Source organism: Scyliorhinus torazame, chromosome 11 (assembly GCF_047496885.1).
Source record: "Scyliorhinus torazame isolate Kashiwa2021f chromosome 11, sScyTor2.1, whole genome shotgun sequence".
Taxonomy (NCBI): domain Eukaryota; kingdom Metazoa; phylum Chordata; class Chondrichthyes; order Carcharhiniformes; family Scyliorhinidae; genus Scyliorhinus; species Scyliorhinus torazame.
The window spans coordinates 220033856-220051025 of record NC_092717.1 but is presented as its reverse complement, the minus strand read 5'-3'; the positions used below and the strand labels follow the sequence as shown (position 1 = coordinate 220051025).

General features: G+C 58.5%; 1 protein-coding gene across 2 annotated transcripts in view; it reads left to right on the top strand.

Annotated features, from left to right (window-relative positions):
* Positions 1-17170, top strand: part of rin1a (Ras and Rab interactor 1a) — a 92908-nt gene that overhangs the window by 22312 nt on the left and 53426 nt on the right. For both annotated transcript variants that reach the window (XM_072468339.1, XM_072468338.1), the window contains exon 7: positions 6264-6569. In XM_072468339.1, coding sequence (XP_072324440.1) covers positions 6264-6569 — 306 coding nt within the window. The remainder of the gene's footprint in view (positions 1-6263; positions 6570-17170) is intronic.

Genomic DNA, 17170 nt, shown 5'->3' with positions numbered 1-17170 from the left:
ACACAATCCCACACACGGTCGCCAATGGTGGAGTGATGGGAATGGGGGGATGCTCAAGAGGCCGGAATTGGAGGCGGTGACAGAGATCTCGGAGGGTTGTAGGGGCTGGAGGAGGTTACAGAGATAGGGAGGGTTGTAGGGGCTGGAGGAGGTTACAGAGATAGGGAGGGTTGTAGGGGCTGGAGGAGGTTACAGAGATAGGGAGGGTTGTAGGGGCTGGAGGAGGTTACAGAGATAGGGAGGGCTGTAGGGGCTGGAGGAGGTTACAGAGATAGGGAGGGCTGTGGGGGCTGGAGGAGGTTACAGAGATAGGGAGGGTTGTAGGGACTGGAGGAGGTTACAGAGATAGGGAGGGTTGTAGGGGCTGGAGGAGGTTACAGAGATAGGGAGGGGTTTGAGGCAGGAGGAGGTTACAGAGATAGGGAGGGTTGTAGGGACTGGAAGAGGTTACAGAGATAGGGAGGGTTGTAGGGACTGGAGGAGGTTACAGAGATAGGGAGGGTTGTTGGGGCTGGGGGAGGTTACAGAGATAGGAAGGGTTGTCGGGGCTGGAGGAGGTTACAGAGATAGGGAGGGTTGTAGGTGCTGGAGGAGGTTACAGAGATAGGGAGGGGTGTAGGGGCTGGAGGAGGTTACAGAGATAGGGAGGGTTGTAGGGACTGGAGGAGGTTACAGAGATAGGGAGGGTTGTTGGGACTGGAGGAGGTTACAAAGGTAGGGAGGGTTGTAGGGGCTGGGGGAGGTTACAGAGATAGGGAGGGTTGTAGAGGCTGGAGGAGGTTACAGAGATAGGGAGGGTTGTAGGGGCTGGAGGAGGTTACAGAGATAGGGAGGATTGTAGGGGCAGGAGGAGGTTACAGAGATCGGGAGGGTTGTAGGGGCTGGAGGAGGTTACAGAGACAGGGAGGATTGTCGGGGCTGGAGGAGGTTACAGAGATAGGGAGGGTTGTAGGGGCTGGAGGAGGTTACAGAGATAGGGAGGGTTGTCGGGGCTGGAGGAGGTTACAGGGATAGGGAGGGTTGTAGGGGCTGGAGGAGGTTACAGAGATAGGGAGGGTTGTCAGGGCTGGAGGAGGTTACAGAGATAGGGAGGGGTGTAGGGGCTGGAGGAGGTTACAGAGATAGGGAGGGTTGTCAGGGCTGGAGGATGTTACAGAGATAGGGAGGGGTGTAGGAGCTGGAGGAGGTGACAGAGATAGGGAGGGTTGTTGGGGCTGGGGGAGGTTACAGAGATAGGGAGGGTTGTCAGGGCTGGAGGAGGTTACAGAGATAGGGAGGGTTGTCAGGGCTGGAGGAGGTTACAGAGATAGGGAGGGGTGTAGGGGCTGGAGGAGGTTACAGAGATAGGGAGGGTTGTCAGGGCTGGAGGAGGTTACAGAGATAGGGAGGGGTGTAGGAGCTGGAGGAGGTGACAGAGATAGGGAGGGTTGTTGGGGCTGGGGGATGTTACAGAGATAGGGAGGGTTGTCAGGGCTGGAGGAGGTTACAGAGATGGGGAGGATTGTAGGGGCTGGAGGATGTTACAGAGATAGGAAGGGTTGTCGGGGCTGGAGGAGGTTACAGAGATAGGGAGGGTTGTAGGGGCTGGAGGAGGTTACAGAGATAGGGAGGGTTGTCGGGGCTGGAGGAGGTTACAGAGATAGGGAGGGGTGTAGGGGCTGGAGGAGGTTACAGAGATAGGGAGGGTTGTCAGGGCTGGAGGAGGTTACAGAGCTAGGGAGGGGTGTAGGAGCTGGAGGAGGTGACAGATAGGGAGGGTTGTTGGGGCTGGGGGAGGTTACAGAGATAGGGAGGGTTGTCAGGGCTGGAGGAGGTTACAGAGATAGGGAGGGTTGTCAGGGCTGGAGGAGGTTACAGAGATAGGGAGGGGTGTAGGGACTGGAGGAGGTTACAGAGATAGGGAGGTTTGTAGGGGCTGGAGGAGGTTACAGAGATAGGGAGGGTTCTGGGGGCTGGAGGAGGTTACAGAGATAGGGAGGGTTGTCAGGGCTGGAGGAGGTTACAGAGATAGGGAGGGGTGTAGGAGCTGGAGGAGGTGACAGAGATAGGGAGGGTTGTTGGGGCTGGGGGAGGTTACAGAGATAGGGAGGGTTGTAGGGGCTGGAGGAGGTTACAGAGATAGGGAGGGTTGTAGGGGCTGGAGGAGGTTACAGAGATAGGGAGGATTGTAGGGGCAGGAGGAGGTTACAGAGATCGGGAGGGTTGTAGGGGCTGGAGGAGGTTACAGAGACAGGGAGGATTGTCGGGGCTGGAGGAGGTTACAGAGATAGGGAGGGTTGTAGGGGCTGGAGGAGGTTACAGAGATAGGGAGGGTTGTCGGGGCTGGAGGAGGTTACAGGGATAGGGAGGGTTGTAGGGGCTGGAGGAGGTTACAGAGATAGGGAGGGTTGTCAGGGCTGGAGGAGGTTACAGAGATAGGGAGGGGTGTAGGGGCTGGAGGAGGTTACAGAGATAGGGAGGGTTGTCAGGGCTGGAGGAGGTTACAGAGATAGGGAGGGGTGTAGGAGCTGGAGGAGGTGACAGAGATAGGGAGGGTTGTTGGGGCTGGGGGAGGTTACAGAGATAGGGAGGGTTGTCAGGGCTGGAGGAGGTTACAGAGATAGGGAGGGTTGTCAGGGCTGGAGGAGGTTACAGAGATAGGGAGGGGTGTAGGGGCTGGAGGAGGTTACAGAGATAGGGAGGGTTGTCAGGGCTGGAGGAGGTTACAGAGATAGGGAGGGGTGTAGGAGCTGGAGGAGGTGACAGAGATAGGGAGGGTTGTTGGGGCTGGGGGATGTTACAGAGATAGGGAGGGTTGTCAGGGCTGGAGGAGGTTACAGAGATGGGGAGGATTGTAGGGGCTGGAGGATGTTACAGAGATAGGAAGGGTTGTCGGGGCTGGAGGAGGTTACAGAGATAGGGAGGGTTGTAGGGGCTGGAGGAGGTTACAGAGATAGGGAGGGTTGTCGGGGCTGGAGGAGGTTACAGAGATAGGGAGGGGTGTAGGGGCTGGAGGAGGTTACAGAGATAGGGAGGGTTGTCAGGGCTGGAGGAGGTTACAGAGCTAGGGAGGGGTGTAGGAGCTGGAGGAGGTGACAGATAGGGAGGGTTGTTGGGGCTGGGGGAGGTTACAGAGATAGGGAGGGTTGTCAGGGCTGGAGGAGGTTACAGAGATAGGGAGGGTTGTCAGGGCTGGAGGAGGTTACAGAGATAGGGAGGGGTGTAGGGACTGGAGGAGGTTACAGAGATAGGGAGGTTTGTAGGGGCTGGAGGAGGTTACAGAGATAGGGAGGGTTCTGGGGGCTGGAGGAGGTTACAGAGATAGGGAGGGTTGTCAGGGCTGGAGGAGGTTACAGAGATAGGGAGGGGTGTAGGAGCTGGAGGAGGTGACAGAGATAGGGAGGGTTGTTGGGGCTGGGGGAGGTTACAGAGATAGGGAGGGTTGTAGGGGCTGGAGGAGGTTACAGAGATAGGGAGGGTTGTAGGGGCTGGAGGAGGTTACAGAGATAGGGAGGGTTGTCAGGGCTGGAGGAGGTTACAGAGATAGGGAGGGTTGTAGGGGCTGGAGGAGGTTACAGAGATAGGGAGGGTTGTAGGGGCTGGAGGAGGTTACAGAGATAGGGAGGTTTGTAGGGGCTGGAGGAGGTTACAGAGATAGGGAGGGTTGTAGGGGCTGGAGGAGGTTACAGAGATAGGGAGGGTTGTAGGGGCTGGAGGAGGTTACAGAGATAGGGAAGGTTGTAGGGACTGGAGGAGGTTACAGAGATAGGGAGGGTTGTAGGAACTGGAGGAGGTTACAGAGATAGGGAGGGTTGTAGGGGCTGGAGGAGGTTACAGAGATAGGGAGGGTTGTAGGGACTGGAGGAGGTTCCAGAGATAGGGAGGGTTGTAGGGGCTGGAGGAGGTTACAGAGATAGGGAGGGTTGTAGGGACTGGAGGAGGTTACAGAGATAGGGAGGGTTGTAGGGGCTGGAGGAGGTTACAGAGATAGGGAGGGTTGTCGGGGCTGGAGGGGGTTACAGAGATAGGGAGGAGATGGGATGAGCTGTGGGTTCCGGAGTGAACAATGTTTGTTGGGATAGTGGAGTGTGGAGGGGAGGAGGGAGTGGGCGAGGAAGTGGAGGAGAGGAGGGAGTAGGCGAGGGTGGTGGTGGAGGGGAGGAGGGAGTGAGCGAGGATGGTGGAGGAGAGGAGGGAGTGGGCGAGGGTGGTGGAGGAGAGGAGGGAGTGGGCGAGGGTGGTGGAGGAGAGGAGGAGGGAGTGAGCGAGGGTGGTGGAGTGGAGGGGAGGAGGGAGTGGGCGAGGGTGGTGGAGTGGGGGGAGGAGGGTGTGGGCGAGGGTGGTGGAGGAGAGGAGGAGGGAGTGAGCGAGGGTGGTGGAGTGGAGGGGAGGAGGGAGTGGGCGAGGGTGGTGGAGTGGAGGGGAGGAGGGTGTGGGCGAGGGTGGTGGAGTGGAGGGGAGGAGGGAGTGAGCGAGGGTGGTGGAGTGGAGGAGGGTGTGGGCGAGTGGAGGGGAGTTGGGAGTGGGCGAGGGGAGTGGAGTGGAGGAGGGAATGTGGAGGGGAGGAGGGAGTTGGGTGAGGGTGGTCGAGGGGAGGAGGGAGTGGGCGAGGGGAGTGGAGGGGAGGAGGGAGTGGGCGAGGGGAGTGGAGTGGAGGAGGGAATGTGGAGGGGAGGAGGGAGTGGGTGAGGGTGGTCGAGGGGAGGAGGGAGTGGGCGAGTGTGGTGGAGGGCAGGAGGGAGTGGGCGAGGGGAGTGGAGGGGAGGAGGGAGTGGGCGAGGGGAGTGGAGGGGAGGAGGGAGCGGGCGAGGGGAGGAGGGAGTGGATGAGGGGAGTGGAGGGGAGGAGGGAGTGGACGAGGGTGGGGGAGGAGGGAGTGGGCGAGGGGAGTGGAGGGGAGGAGGGAGTGGGCGAGTGGAGGGGAGGAGGGAGTGGGCGAGGGGAGTGGAGGGGAGGAGGAAGTGGGCGAGGGGAGGAGGGAGTGGGCGAGGGTGGGGGACGGGGGAGTGGGCGAGGGGAGTGGAGGGGAGGAGGGAGTGGGCGAGGGGAGTGGAGGGGAGGAGGGAGTGGGCGAGGGGAGTGGAGGGGAGGAGGGAGTGGGCGAGGGGAGTGGAGGGGAGGAGGGAGTGGGCGAGGGGAGTGGAGGGGAGGAGGGAGTGGGGTGCGAGGGGAGTGGAGGGGTGGAGGGAGTGGGCGAGGGCAGTGGAGGGGAGGAGGGAGCGGGCGAGGGGAGGAGGGAGTGGATGAGGGGAGTGGAGGGGAGGAGGGAGTGGACGAGGGGAGTGGAGGGGAGGAGGGAGTGGGCGAGGGGAGTGGAGGGGAGGAGGGAGCGGGCGAGGGGAGGAGGGAGTGGATGAGGGGAGTGGAGGGGAGGAGGGAGTGGACGAGGGGAGTGGAGGGGAGGAGGGAGTGGGCGAGGGTGGGGGAGGAGGGAGTGGGCGAGGGGAGTAGAGGGGAGGAGGGAGTGGGCGAGGGGAGTGGAGGGGAGGAGGGAGTGGGCGAGGGGAGTGGAGGGGAGGAGGGAGTGGGCGAGGGGAGTGGAGGGGAGGAGGGAGCGGGCGAGGAGAGTGGAGGGGAGGAGGGAGTGGGCGAGGGGAGTGGAGGGAGTAGGGAGTGGGCGACGGGAGGAGGGAGTGGGCGAGTGGAGGAGGGAGTGGGCGTGGGGAGTGGAGGGGAGGAGGGAGTGGGCGAGGGCAGTGGGGAGGGGAGGAGGGAGTGGATGAGGGGAGTGGAGGGGAGGAGGGAGTGGATGAGGGGAGTGGAGGGGAGGAGGGGAGTGGGCGAGGGTGGGAGACGGGGGAGTGGGCGAGGGGAGTGGAGGGGAGGAGGGAGTGGGCGAGGGGAGTGGAGGGGAGGAGGGAGTGGGCGAGGGGAGTGGAGGGGAGGAGGGAGTGGGCGACGGGAGGAGGGAGTGGGCGAGGGGAGGAGGGAGTGGGCGAGGGGAGGAGGGAGTGGGCGAGGGGAGGAGGGAGTGGGCGAGGGGAGGAGGGAGTGGGCGAGGGGAGGAGGGAGTGGGCGAGGGGAGGAGGGAGTGGGCGAGGGGAGGAGGGAGTGGGCGAGGGGAGGAGGGAGTGGGCGAGGGGAGGAGGGAGTGGGCGAGGGGAGGAGGGAGTGGGCGAGGGGAGGAGGGAGTGGGCGAGGGGAGGAGGGAGTGGGCGAGGGGAGGAGGGAGTGGGCGAGGGGAGGAGGGAGTGGGCGAGGGGAGGAGGGAGTGGGCGAGGGGAGGAGGGAGTGGGCGAGGGGATGCCTCCTCCATGTTGACCGCTCTTCTTGTCTTTGCTCAGAGCGCCTCCTGGAGGTGGCGATGCACAAGAGCGTTCTGAAACCGCTGCGACGCAGTGTGCAGGCCTTCCTACGGGAGATCCACACTGCCGATGGAACACTCCAACAGCTCCGGGACAACGCCCAGCTTGTCAGGCAGACCGGTCCCCAGTGTCTCGGAGTCCGGGCCAACGTCCGCGACACCGCCCCGATCGAAAAAATCAGACAGAAATTTGTCCTGATGCAAAAAACATATTCTCCAATCAAAAAAGTCAACTTTCTCCTTCAAGCCTGCAAACTCATCTACGAGAAACTCGAAGGAGCTGGAGGTAAAAAACACAGCTCCCTCCACACTGTCCCCATCTAACACTGAGCTCCCTCCCCACTGTCCCCATCAAACACTGAGCTCCCTCCGCACTGTCCCCATCAAACACTGACCTCCCCCCACACTGTCCCCATCAAACACTGAGCTCCCCCCACACTGTCCCCATCAAACACTGAGCTCCCTCCACACTGTCCCCATCAAACACTGAGCTCCCTCCACACTGTCCCCATCAAACACTGAGCTCCCTCCACACTGTCCCCATCAAACACTGAGCTCCCTCCGCACTGTCCCCATCAAACACTGAGCTCCCTCCACACTGTCCCCATCAAACACTGAGCTCCCTCCACACTGTCCTCGTCAAACACTGAGCACCCTCCACACTGTCCCCATTAAACACTCCCCTCCACACTGTCCCCACCAAACACTGAGCTCCCTCCACACTGTCCCCATCAAACACTGAGCTCCCTCCACACTGTCCCCATCAAACACTGAGCTCCCCCCACACTGTCCCCATCAAACACTGAGCTCCCTCCACACTGTCCCCATCAAACACTGAGCTCCCTCCACACTGTCCCCATCAAACACTGAGCTCCCTCCACACTGTCCCCATCAAACACTGAGCACACTCCACACTGTCCCCATCAAACACTGAGCACACTCCACACTGTCCCCATCAAACACTGAGCTCCCTCCACACTGTCCCCATGAAACACTGAGCTCCCTCCACACTTTCCCCATCAAACACTGAGCTCCATCCACACTGTCCCCATCAAACACTGAGCTCACTCCTCACTGTCCCCATCAAACACTGAGCTCCCTCCACACTGTCCCCATCAAACACTGAGCTCCCTCCACACTGTCCCCATCAACCACTGAGCTCCCTCCACACTGTCCCCATCAAACACTGAGCACACTCCACACTGTCCCCATCAAACACTGAGCTCCCCCCACACTGTCCCCATCAAACACTGAGCTCCCTCCACACTGTCCCCATCAAACACTGAGCTCCCTCCACACTGTCCCCATCAAACACTGAGCTCCCTCCACACTGTCCCCATCAAACACTGAGCTCCCTCCACACTGTCCCCATCAAACACTGAGCTCCCTCCACACTGTCCCCATCAAACACTGAGCTCCCTCCACACTGTCCCCATCAACCACTGAGCTCCCTCCACACTGTCCCCATCAAACACTGAGCTCCCCCCACACTGTCCCCATCAAACACTGAGCTCCCTCCACACTGTCCCCATCAAACACTGAGCTCCCTCCACACTGTCCCCATCAAACACTGAGCTCCCTCCACACTGTCCCCATCAAACACTGAGCTCCCTCCACACTGTCCCCATCAAACACTGAGCTCCCTCCACACTGTCCCCATCAAACACTGAGCTCCCTCCACACTGTCCCCATCAAACACTGAGCTCCCTCCACACTGTCCCCATCAAACACTGAGCTCCCTCCACACTGTCCCCATCAAACACTGAGCTCCCTCCACACTGTCCCCATCAAACACTGAGCTCCCTCCGCACTGTCCCCATCAAACACTGAGCTCCCTCCACACTGTCCCCATCAAACACTGAGCTCCCTCCACACTGTCCCCATCAAACACTAAGCTCTCTCCACACTGTCCCCATCAAACACTGAGCTCCCTCCACACTGTCCCCATCAAACACTGAGCTCCCCCCACACTGTCCCCATCAAACACTGAGCTCCCTCCACACTGTCCCATCAAACACTGAGCTCCCTCCACACTGTCCCCATCAAACACTGAGCTCCCTCCACACTGTCCCCATCAAACACTGAGCTCCCTCCACACTGTCCCCATCAAACACTGAGCTCCCTCCACACTGTCCCCATCAAACACTCCCCTCCACACTGTCCCCATCAAACACTGAGCTCCCTCCCCACTGTCCCCATCTAACACTGAGCTCCCTCCACACTGTCCCCATCAAACACTGAGCTCCCCCCACACTGTCCCCATCAAACACTGAGCTCCCTCCACACTGTCCCCATCAAACACTGAGTTCCCTCCACACTGTCCCCATCAAACACCGAGCCTCCCTCCACACTGCTCCATCAAACACTGAGCTCCCTCCACACTGTCCCCATCAAACACTGAGCTCCCTCCACACTGTCCCCATCAAACACTCCCCTCCACACTGTCCCCATCAAACACTGAGCTCCCTCCACACTGTCCCCATCTAACACTGAGCTCCCTCCACACTGTCCCCATCAAACACTGAGCTCCCTCCACACTGTCCCCATCAAACACTGAGCTCCCTCCACACTGTCCCCATCAAACACTGAGCTCCCTCCACACTGTCCCCATCAAACACTGAGCTCCCTCCACACTGTCCCCATCAAACACTGAGCTCCCTCCACACTGTCCCCATCAACACTGATCTCCCTCCACACTGTCCCCATCAAACACTGAGCTCCCCCCACACTGTCCCCATCAAACACTGAGCTCCCTCCACACTGTCCCCATCAAACACTGAGCTCCCCCCACACTGTCCCCATCAAACACTGAGCTCCCTCCACACTGTCCCCATCAAACACTGAGCTCCCACCACACTGTCCCCATCAAACACTGAGCTCCCTCCACACTGTCCCCATCAAACACTGAGCTCCCTCCACACTGTCCCCATCAAACACTGAGCCCCCTCCACACTGTCCCCATCAAACACTGAGCTCCCTCCACACTGTCCCCATCAAACACTGAGCTCCCTCCACACTGTCCCCATCAAACACTGAGCTCCCTCCACACTGTCCCCATCAAACACGGAGCTCCCTCCACACTGTCCCCATCAAACACTGAGCTCCCTCCACACTGTCCCCATCAAACGCTGAGCTCCCTCCACACTGTCCCCATCAAACACTGAGCTCCCTCCACACTGTCCCCATCAAACACGGAGCTCCCTCCACACTGTCCCCATCAAACACTGAGCTCCCTCCACACTCTCCCCATCAAACACTGAGCTCCCCCCACACTGTCCCCATCAAACACTGAGCTCCTTCCACACTGTCCCCATCAAACACTGAGCTCCCCCCACACTGTCCCCATCAAACACTGAGCTCCCTCCACACTGTCCCCATCAAACACTGAGCTCCCTCCGCACTGTCCCCATTAAACACTGAGCTCCCTCCACACTGTCCCCATCAAACACTCCCTCCACACTGTCCCCATCAAACACGGAGCTCCCTCCACACTGTCCCCATCAAACACTGAGCTCCTCCTCACTGTCCCCATCAAACACTGAGCTCCCGCCGCACTGTCCCCATCAAACACTGAGCTCCCTCCACACTGTCCCCATCAAACACTCCCCTCCACACTGTCCCCATCAAACACTGAGCTCCCTCCACACTGTCCCCATCAAACACTGACCTCCCTCCACACTGTCCCCATCAAACACTGAGCTCCCTCCACACTGTCCCCAGCAAACACTGAGCTCCCCCCACACTGTCCCCATCAAACACTGAGCTCCCTCCACACTGTCCCCATCAAACACTGAGCTCCCTCCACACTGTCCCCATCAAACACTGAGCTCCCTCCACACTGTCCCCATCAAACACTGAGCTCCCTCCACACTGTCCCCATCAAACACTGAGCTCCCTCATCACTGTCCCCATCAAACACTGAGCTCCCTCCACACTGTCCCCATCAACCACTGAGCTCCCTCCACACTGTCCCCATCAAACACTGAGCTCCCTCCACACTGTCCCCATCAAACACTCAGCTCCCTCCACACTGTCCCCATCAAACACTGAGCTCCCTCCACACTGTCCCCATCAAACACTGAGCTCCCTCCACACTGTCCCCATCAAACACTGAGCTCCCTCCACACTGTCCCCATCAAACACTGAGCTCCCTCCACACTGTCCCCATCAAACACTGAGCTCCCTCCACACTGTCCCCATCAAACACTGAGCTCCCTCCACACTGTCCCCATCAAACACTGAGCTCCCTCCACACTGTCCCCATCAAACACTCCCTCCACACTGTCCCCATCAAACACTGAGCTCCCTCCACACTGTCCCCATCAAACACTGAGCTCCCTCTACACTGTCCCCATCAAACACTGAGCTCCCTCCACACTGTCCCCATCAAACACTGAGCTCTCTCCACACTGTCCCCATCAAACACTGAGCTCCCTCCACACTGTCCCCATCAAACACTGAGCTCCCCCCACACTGTCCCCATCAAACACTGAGCTCCCTCCACACTGTCCCCATCAAACACTGAGCTCCCTCCACAGTGTCCCCATCAAACACTCCCCTCCACACTCTCCCCATCAAACACTGAGCTCCCTCCACACTGTCCCCATCAAACACTGAGCTCCCTTCACACTGTCCCCATCAAACACTGAGCTCCCTCCACACTGTCCCCATCAAACACTGAGCTCCCTCCACACTGTCCCCATCAAACACTGAGCTCCCTCCACACTGTCCCCATCAAACACTGAGCTCCCTCCACACTGTCCCCATCAAACACTGAGCTCCCTCCACACTGTCCACATCAAACACTCCCCTCCACACTGTCCCCATCAAACACTCCCCTCCACACTGTCCCCATCAAACACTGAGCTCCCTCCACACTGTCCCCATCAAACACTCCCCTCCACACTGTCCCCATCAAACACTGAGCTCCCGCCACACTCTCCCCATCAAACACTCCCCTCCACACTGTCCCCATCAAACACTGAGCTCCCTCCACACTGTCCCCATCAAACACTGAGCTCCCTCCACACTGTCCCCATCAAACACTCCCCTCCACACTGTCCCCATCAAACACTGAGCTCCCTCCTCACTGTCCCCATCAACACTGAGCTCCCTCCACACTGTCGCCATCAAACACGGAGCTCCCACCACACTGTCCCCATCAAACACTGAGCTCCCTCCACACTGTCCCCATCAAACACTGAGCTCCCTCCACACTGTCCCCATCAAACACTGAGCTCCCTCCACACTGTCCCCATCAAACACTGAGCTCCCTCCACACTGTCCCCATCAAACACTCCCCTCCACACTGTCCCCATCAAACACTGAGCTCCCCCCACACTGTCCCCATCAAACACTGAGCTCCCCCCACACTGTCCCCATCAAACACTGAGCACCCTCCACACTGTCCCCATCAAACACTGAGCACCCTCCACACTGTCCCCATCAAACACTGAGCTCCCTCCACACTGTCCCCATCAAACACTGAGCTCCCTCCACACTGTCCCCATCAAACACTGAGCTCCCTTCACACTGTCCCCATCAAACAGTGAGCTCCCTCCACACTGTCCCCATCAAACACTGAGCTCCCTCCACACTGTCCCCATCAAACACTCCCCTCCACACTGTCCCCATCAAACACTGAGCTCCCTCCACACTGTCCCCATCAAACACTGAGCTCCATCCACACTGTCCCCATCAAACACTGAGCTCCCTCCACACGGTCCCCATCAAACACTCCCCTCCACACTGTCCCCATCAAACACTGAGCTCCCTCCACACTGTCCCCATCAAACACTGAGCTCCCTCCACACTGTCCCCATCAAACACTGAGCTCCCTCCACTCTGTCTCCATCAAATACTGAGCTCCCTCCACACTGTCCCCATCAAACACTCCCTCCACACTGTCCCCATCAAACACTGAGCTCCCTCCACACTGTCCCCATCAAACACTGAGCTCCCTCCACACTGTCCCCATCAAACACTGAGCTCCCTCCACACTGTCCCCATCAAACACTGAGCTCCCTCCACACTGTCCCCATCAAACACTGAGCTCCCTCCACACTGTCCCCATCAAACACTGAGCTCCCTCCACACTGTCCCCATCAAACACTGAGCTCCCTCCACACTGTCCCCATCAAACACTGAGCTCCCTCCACACTGTACCCATCAAACACTGAGCTCGTTCCACACTATCCCCATCAAACACTGAGCTCCCTCCACACTGTCCCCATCAAACACTGAGCTCCCTCCACACTGTCCCCATCAAACACTGAGCTCCCTCCACACTGTCCCCATCAAACACTGAGCTCCCTCCACACTGTCCCCAACAAACACTGAGCTCCCTCCACACTGTCCCCATCAAACACTGAGCTCCCTCCACACTGTCCCCATCAAACACTCCCTCCACACTGTCCCCATCAAACACTGAGCTCCCTCCACACTGTCCCCATCAAACACTGAGCTCCCTCCACACTGTCCCCATCAAACACTGAGCTCCCTCCACACTGTCCCCATCAAACACTCCCCTCAACACTGTCCCCATCAAACACTGAGCTCCCTTCACACTGTCCCCATCAAACACTGAGCTCGTTCCACACTATCCCCATCAAACACTGAGCTCCCTCCACACTGTCCTCATCAAACACTGAGCTCCCTCCACACTGTCCACATCAAACACTGAGCTCCCTCCACACTGTCCCCATCAAACACTGAGCTCCCTCCACACTGTCCCCATCAAACACTGAGCTCCCTCCACACTGTCCCCATCAAACACTGAGCTCCCTCCACACTGTCCCCATCAAACACTGAGCTCCCTCCACACTGTCCCCATCAAACACTCCCTCCACACTGTCCCCATCAAACACTGAGCTCCCCCCACATTGTCCCCATCAAACACTGAGCTCCCTCCACACTGTCCCCATCAAACACTGAGCTCCCTCCACACTGTCCCCATCAAACACTGAGCTCCCTCCGCACTGTCCCCATCAAACACTGAGCTCCCTCCACACTGTCCCCATCAAACACTGAGCTCCCTCCCCACTGTCCCCATCAAACACTGAGCTCCCTCCACACTGTCCCCATCAAACACTGAGCTCCCTCCACACTGTCCCCATCAAACACTGAGCTCCCCCCACACTGTCCCCATCAAACACTGAGCTCCCTCCACACTGTCCCCATCAAACACTGAGCTCCCTCCACACTGTCCCCATCAAACACTGAGCTCCCTCCACACTGTCCTCGTCAAACACTGAGCACCCTCCACACTGTCCCCATTAAACACTCCCCTCCACACTGTCCCCATCAAACACTGAGCTCCCTCCACACTGTCCCCGTCAAACACTGAGCTCCCTCCGCACTGTCCCCATCAAACACTGAGCTCCCTCCACACTGTCCCCATCAAACACTGAGCTCCCTCCACACTGGCCCCATCAAACACTAAGCTCCCTCCACACTGTCCCCATCAAACATGGAGCTCCCTCCACACTGTGCCCATCAAACACTGAGCTCCCTCCACACTGGCCCCATCAAACACTAAGCTCCCTCCACACTGTCCCCATCAAACATGGAGCTCCCTCCACACTGTCCCCATCAAACACTAAGCTCCCTCCACACTGTCCCCATCAAACATGGAGCTCCCTCCACACTGTCCCCATCAAACACTGAGCTCCCTCCACACTGTCCCCATCAAACACTGAGCTCCCTCCACACTGGCCCCATCAAACACTAAGCTCCCTCCACACTGTCCCCATCAAACATGGAGCTCCCTCCACACTGTCCCCATCAAACACTGAGCTCCCTCCACACTGTCCCCATCAAACACTGAGCTCCCCCCACACTGTCCCCATCAAACACTGAGCTCCCTCCACACTGTCCCCATCAAACACTGAGCTCCCTCCACACTGTCCCCATCAAACACTGAGCTCCCTCCACACTGTCCTCGTCAAACACTGAGCACCCTCCACACTGTCCCCATTAAACACTCCCCTCCACACTGTCCCCATCAAACACTGAGCTCCCTCCACACTGTCCCCGTCAAACACTGAGCTCCCTCCACACTGTCCCCGTCAAACACTGAGCTCCCTCCACACTGTCCCCATCAAACACTGAGCTCCCTCCACACTGACCCCATCAAACACTGAGCTCCCTCCACACTGTCCCCATCAAACACTGAGCTCCCTCCACACTGTCCCCATCAAACACTGAGCTCCCTCCACACTGTCCCCATCAAACACTGAGCTCCCTCCGCACTGTCCCCATCAAACACTGAGCTCCCTCCACACTGTCCCCATCAAACACTGAGCTCCCTCCGCACTGTCCCCATCAAACACTGAGCTCCCTCCACACTGTCCCCATCAAACACTGAGCTCCCTCCACACTGTCCCCATCAAACACTGAGCTCCCTCCACACTGTCCCCATCAAACACTGAGCTCCCTCCACACTGTCCCCATCAAACACTGAGCTCCCTGCACACTGTCCCCATCAAAACTGAGCTCCCTCCACACTGTCCCCATCAAACACTGAGCTCCCTTCACACTGTCCCCATCAAACACTGAGCTCCCTCCACACTGTCCCCATCAAACACTGAGCTCCCTCCACACTGTCCCCATCAAACACTGAGCTCCCTCCACACTGTCCCCATCAAACACTGAGCTCCCTCCACACTGTCCCCATCAAACACTGAGCTCCCTCCACACTGTCCCCATCAAACACGGAGCTCCCGCCACACTGTCCCCATCAAACACTGAGCTCCCTCCACACTGTCCCCATCAAACACTGAGCTCCCTTCACACTGTCCCCATCAAACACGGAGCTCCCTCCACACTGTCCCCATCAAACACTGAGCTCTCTCCACACTGTCCCCATCAAACACTGAGCTCCCTCCACACTGTCCCCATCAAACACTGAGCTCCCTCCACACTGTCCCCATCAAACACTGAGCTCCCTCCACACTGTCCCCATCAAACACGGAGCTCCCTCCACGCTGTCCCCATCAAACACGGAGCTCCCTCCACGCTGTCCCCATCAAACACTGAGCTCTCTCCACACTGTCCCCATCTAACACTGAGCTCCCTCCACACTGTCCCCATCAAACACTGAGCTCCCTCTACACTGTCCCCATCAAACACTGAGCTCCCTCCACACTGTCCCCATCAAACACTGAGCTCCCTCCACACTGTCCCCATCAAACACTGAGCTCCCTCCGCACTGTCCCCATCAAACACTGAGCTCCCTCCACACTGTCCCCATCAAACACTGAGCTCCCCCCACACTGTCCCCATCAAACACTGAGCTCCCTCCACACTGTCCCCATCAAACACTGAGCTCCCTCCACACTGTCCCCATCAAACACTGAGCTCCCTCCGCACTGTCCCCATCAAACACTGAGCTCCCTCCACACTGTCCCTATCAAACACTGAGCTCCCTCCACACTGGCCCCATCAAACACTAAGCTCCCTCCACACTGTCCCCATCAAACATGGAGCTCCCTCCACACTGTCCCCATCAAACACTGAGCTCCCTCCCCACTGTCCCCATCAAACACTGAGCTCCCTCCACACTGTCCCCATCAAACACTGAGCTCCCTCCACACTGTCCCCATCAAACACTGAGCTCCCCCCACACTGTCCCCATCAAACACTGAGCTCCCTCCACACTGTCCCCATCAAACACTGAGCTCCCTCCACACTGTCCCCATCAAACACTGAGCTCCCTCCACACTGTCCTCGTCAAACACTGAGCACCCTCCACACTGTCCCCATTAAACACTCCCCTCCACACTGTCCCCATCAAACACTGAGCTCCCTCCACACTGTCCCCGTCAAACACTGAGCTCCCTCCGCACTGTCCCCATCAAACACTGAGCTCCCTTCACACTGTCCCCATCAAACACTGAGCTCCCTCCACACTGTCCCCATCAAACACTGAGCTCCCTCCACACTGTCCTCGTCAAACACTGAGCACCCTCCACACTGTCCCCATTAAACACTCCCCTCCACACTGTCCCCATCAAACACTGAGCTCCCTCCACACTGTCCCCGTCAAACACTGAGCTCCCTCCACACTGTCCCCATCAAACACTGAGCTCCCTCCACACTGTCCCCATCAAACACTGAGCTCCCTCCACACTGGCCCCATCAAACACTAAGCTCCCTCCACACTGTCCCCATCAAACATGGAGCTCCCTCCACACTGTCCCCATCAAACACTGAGCTCCCTCCACACTGTCCCCATCAAACACTGAGCTCCCCCCACACTGTCCCCATCAAACACTGAGCTCCCTCCACACTGTCCCCATCAAACACTGAGCTCCCTCCACACTGTCCCCATCAAACACTGAGCTCCCTCCACACTGTCCCCATCAAACACTGAGCTCCCTCCACACTGTCCCCATCAAACACTGAGCTCCCTCCACACTGTCCCCATCAAACACTGAGCTCCCTCCACACTGTCCTCGTCAAACACTGAGCACCCTCCACACTGTCCCCATTAAACACTCCCCTCCACACTGTCCCCATCAAACACTGAGCTCCCTCCACACTGTCCCCGTCAAACACTGAGCTCCCTCCACACTGTCCCCATCAAACACTGAGCTCCCTCCACACTGTCCCCATCAAACACTGAGCTCCCTCCACACTGACCCCATCAAACACTGAGCTCCCTCCACACTGTCCCCATCAAACACTGAGCTCCCTCCACACTGTCCTCGTCAAACACTGAGCACCCTCCACACTGTCCCCATTAAACACTCCCCTCCACACTGTCCCCATCAAACACTGAGCTCCCTCCACACTGTCCCCGTCAAACACTGAGCTCCCTCCACACTGTCCCCATCAAACACTGAGCTCCCTCCACACTGTCCCCATCAAACACTGAGCTCCCTCCGC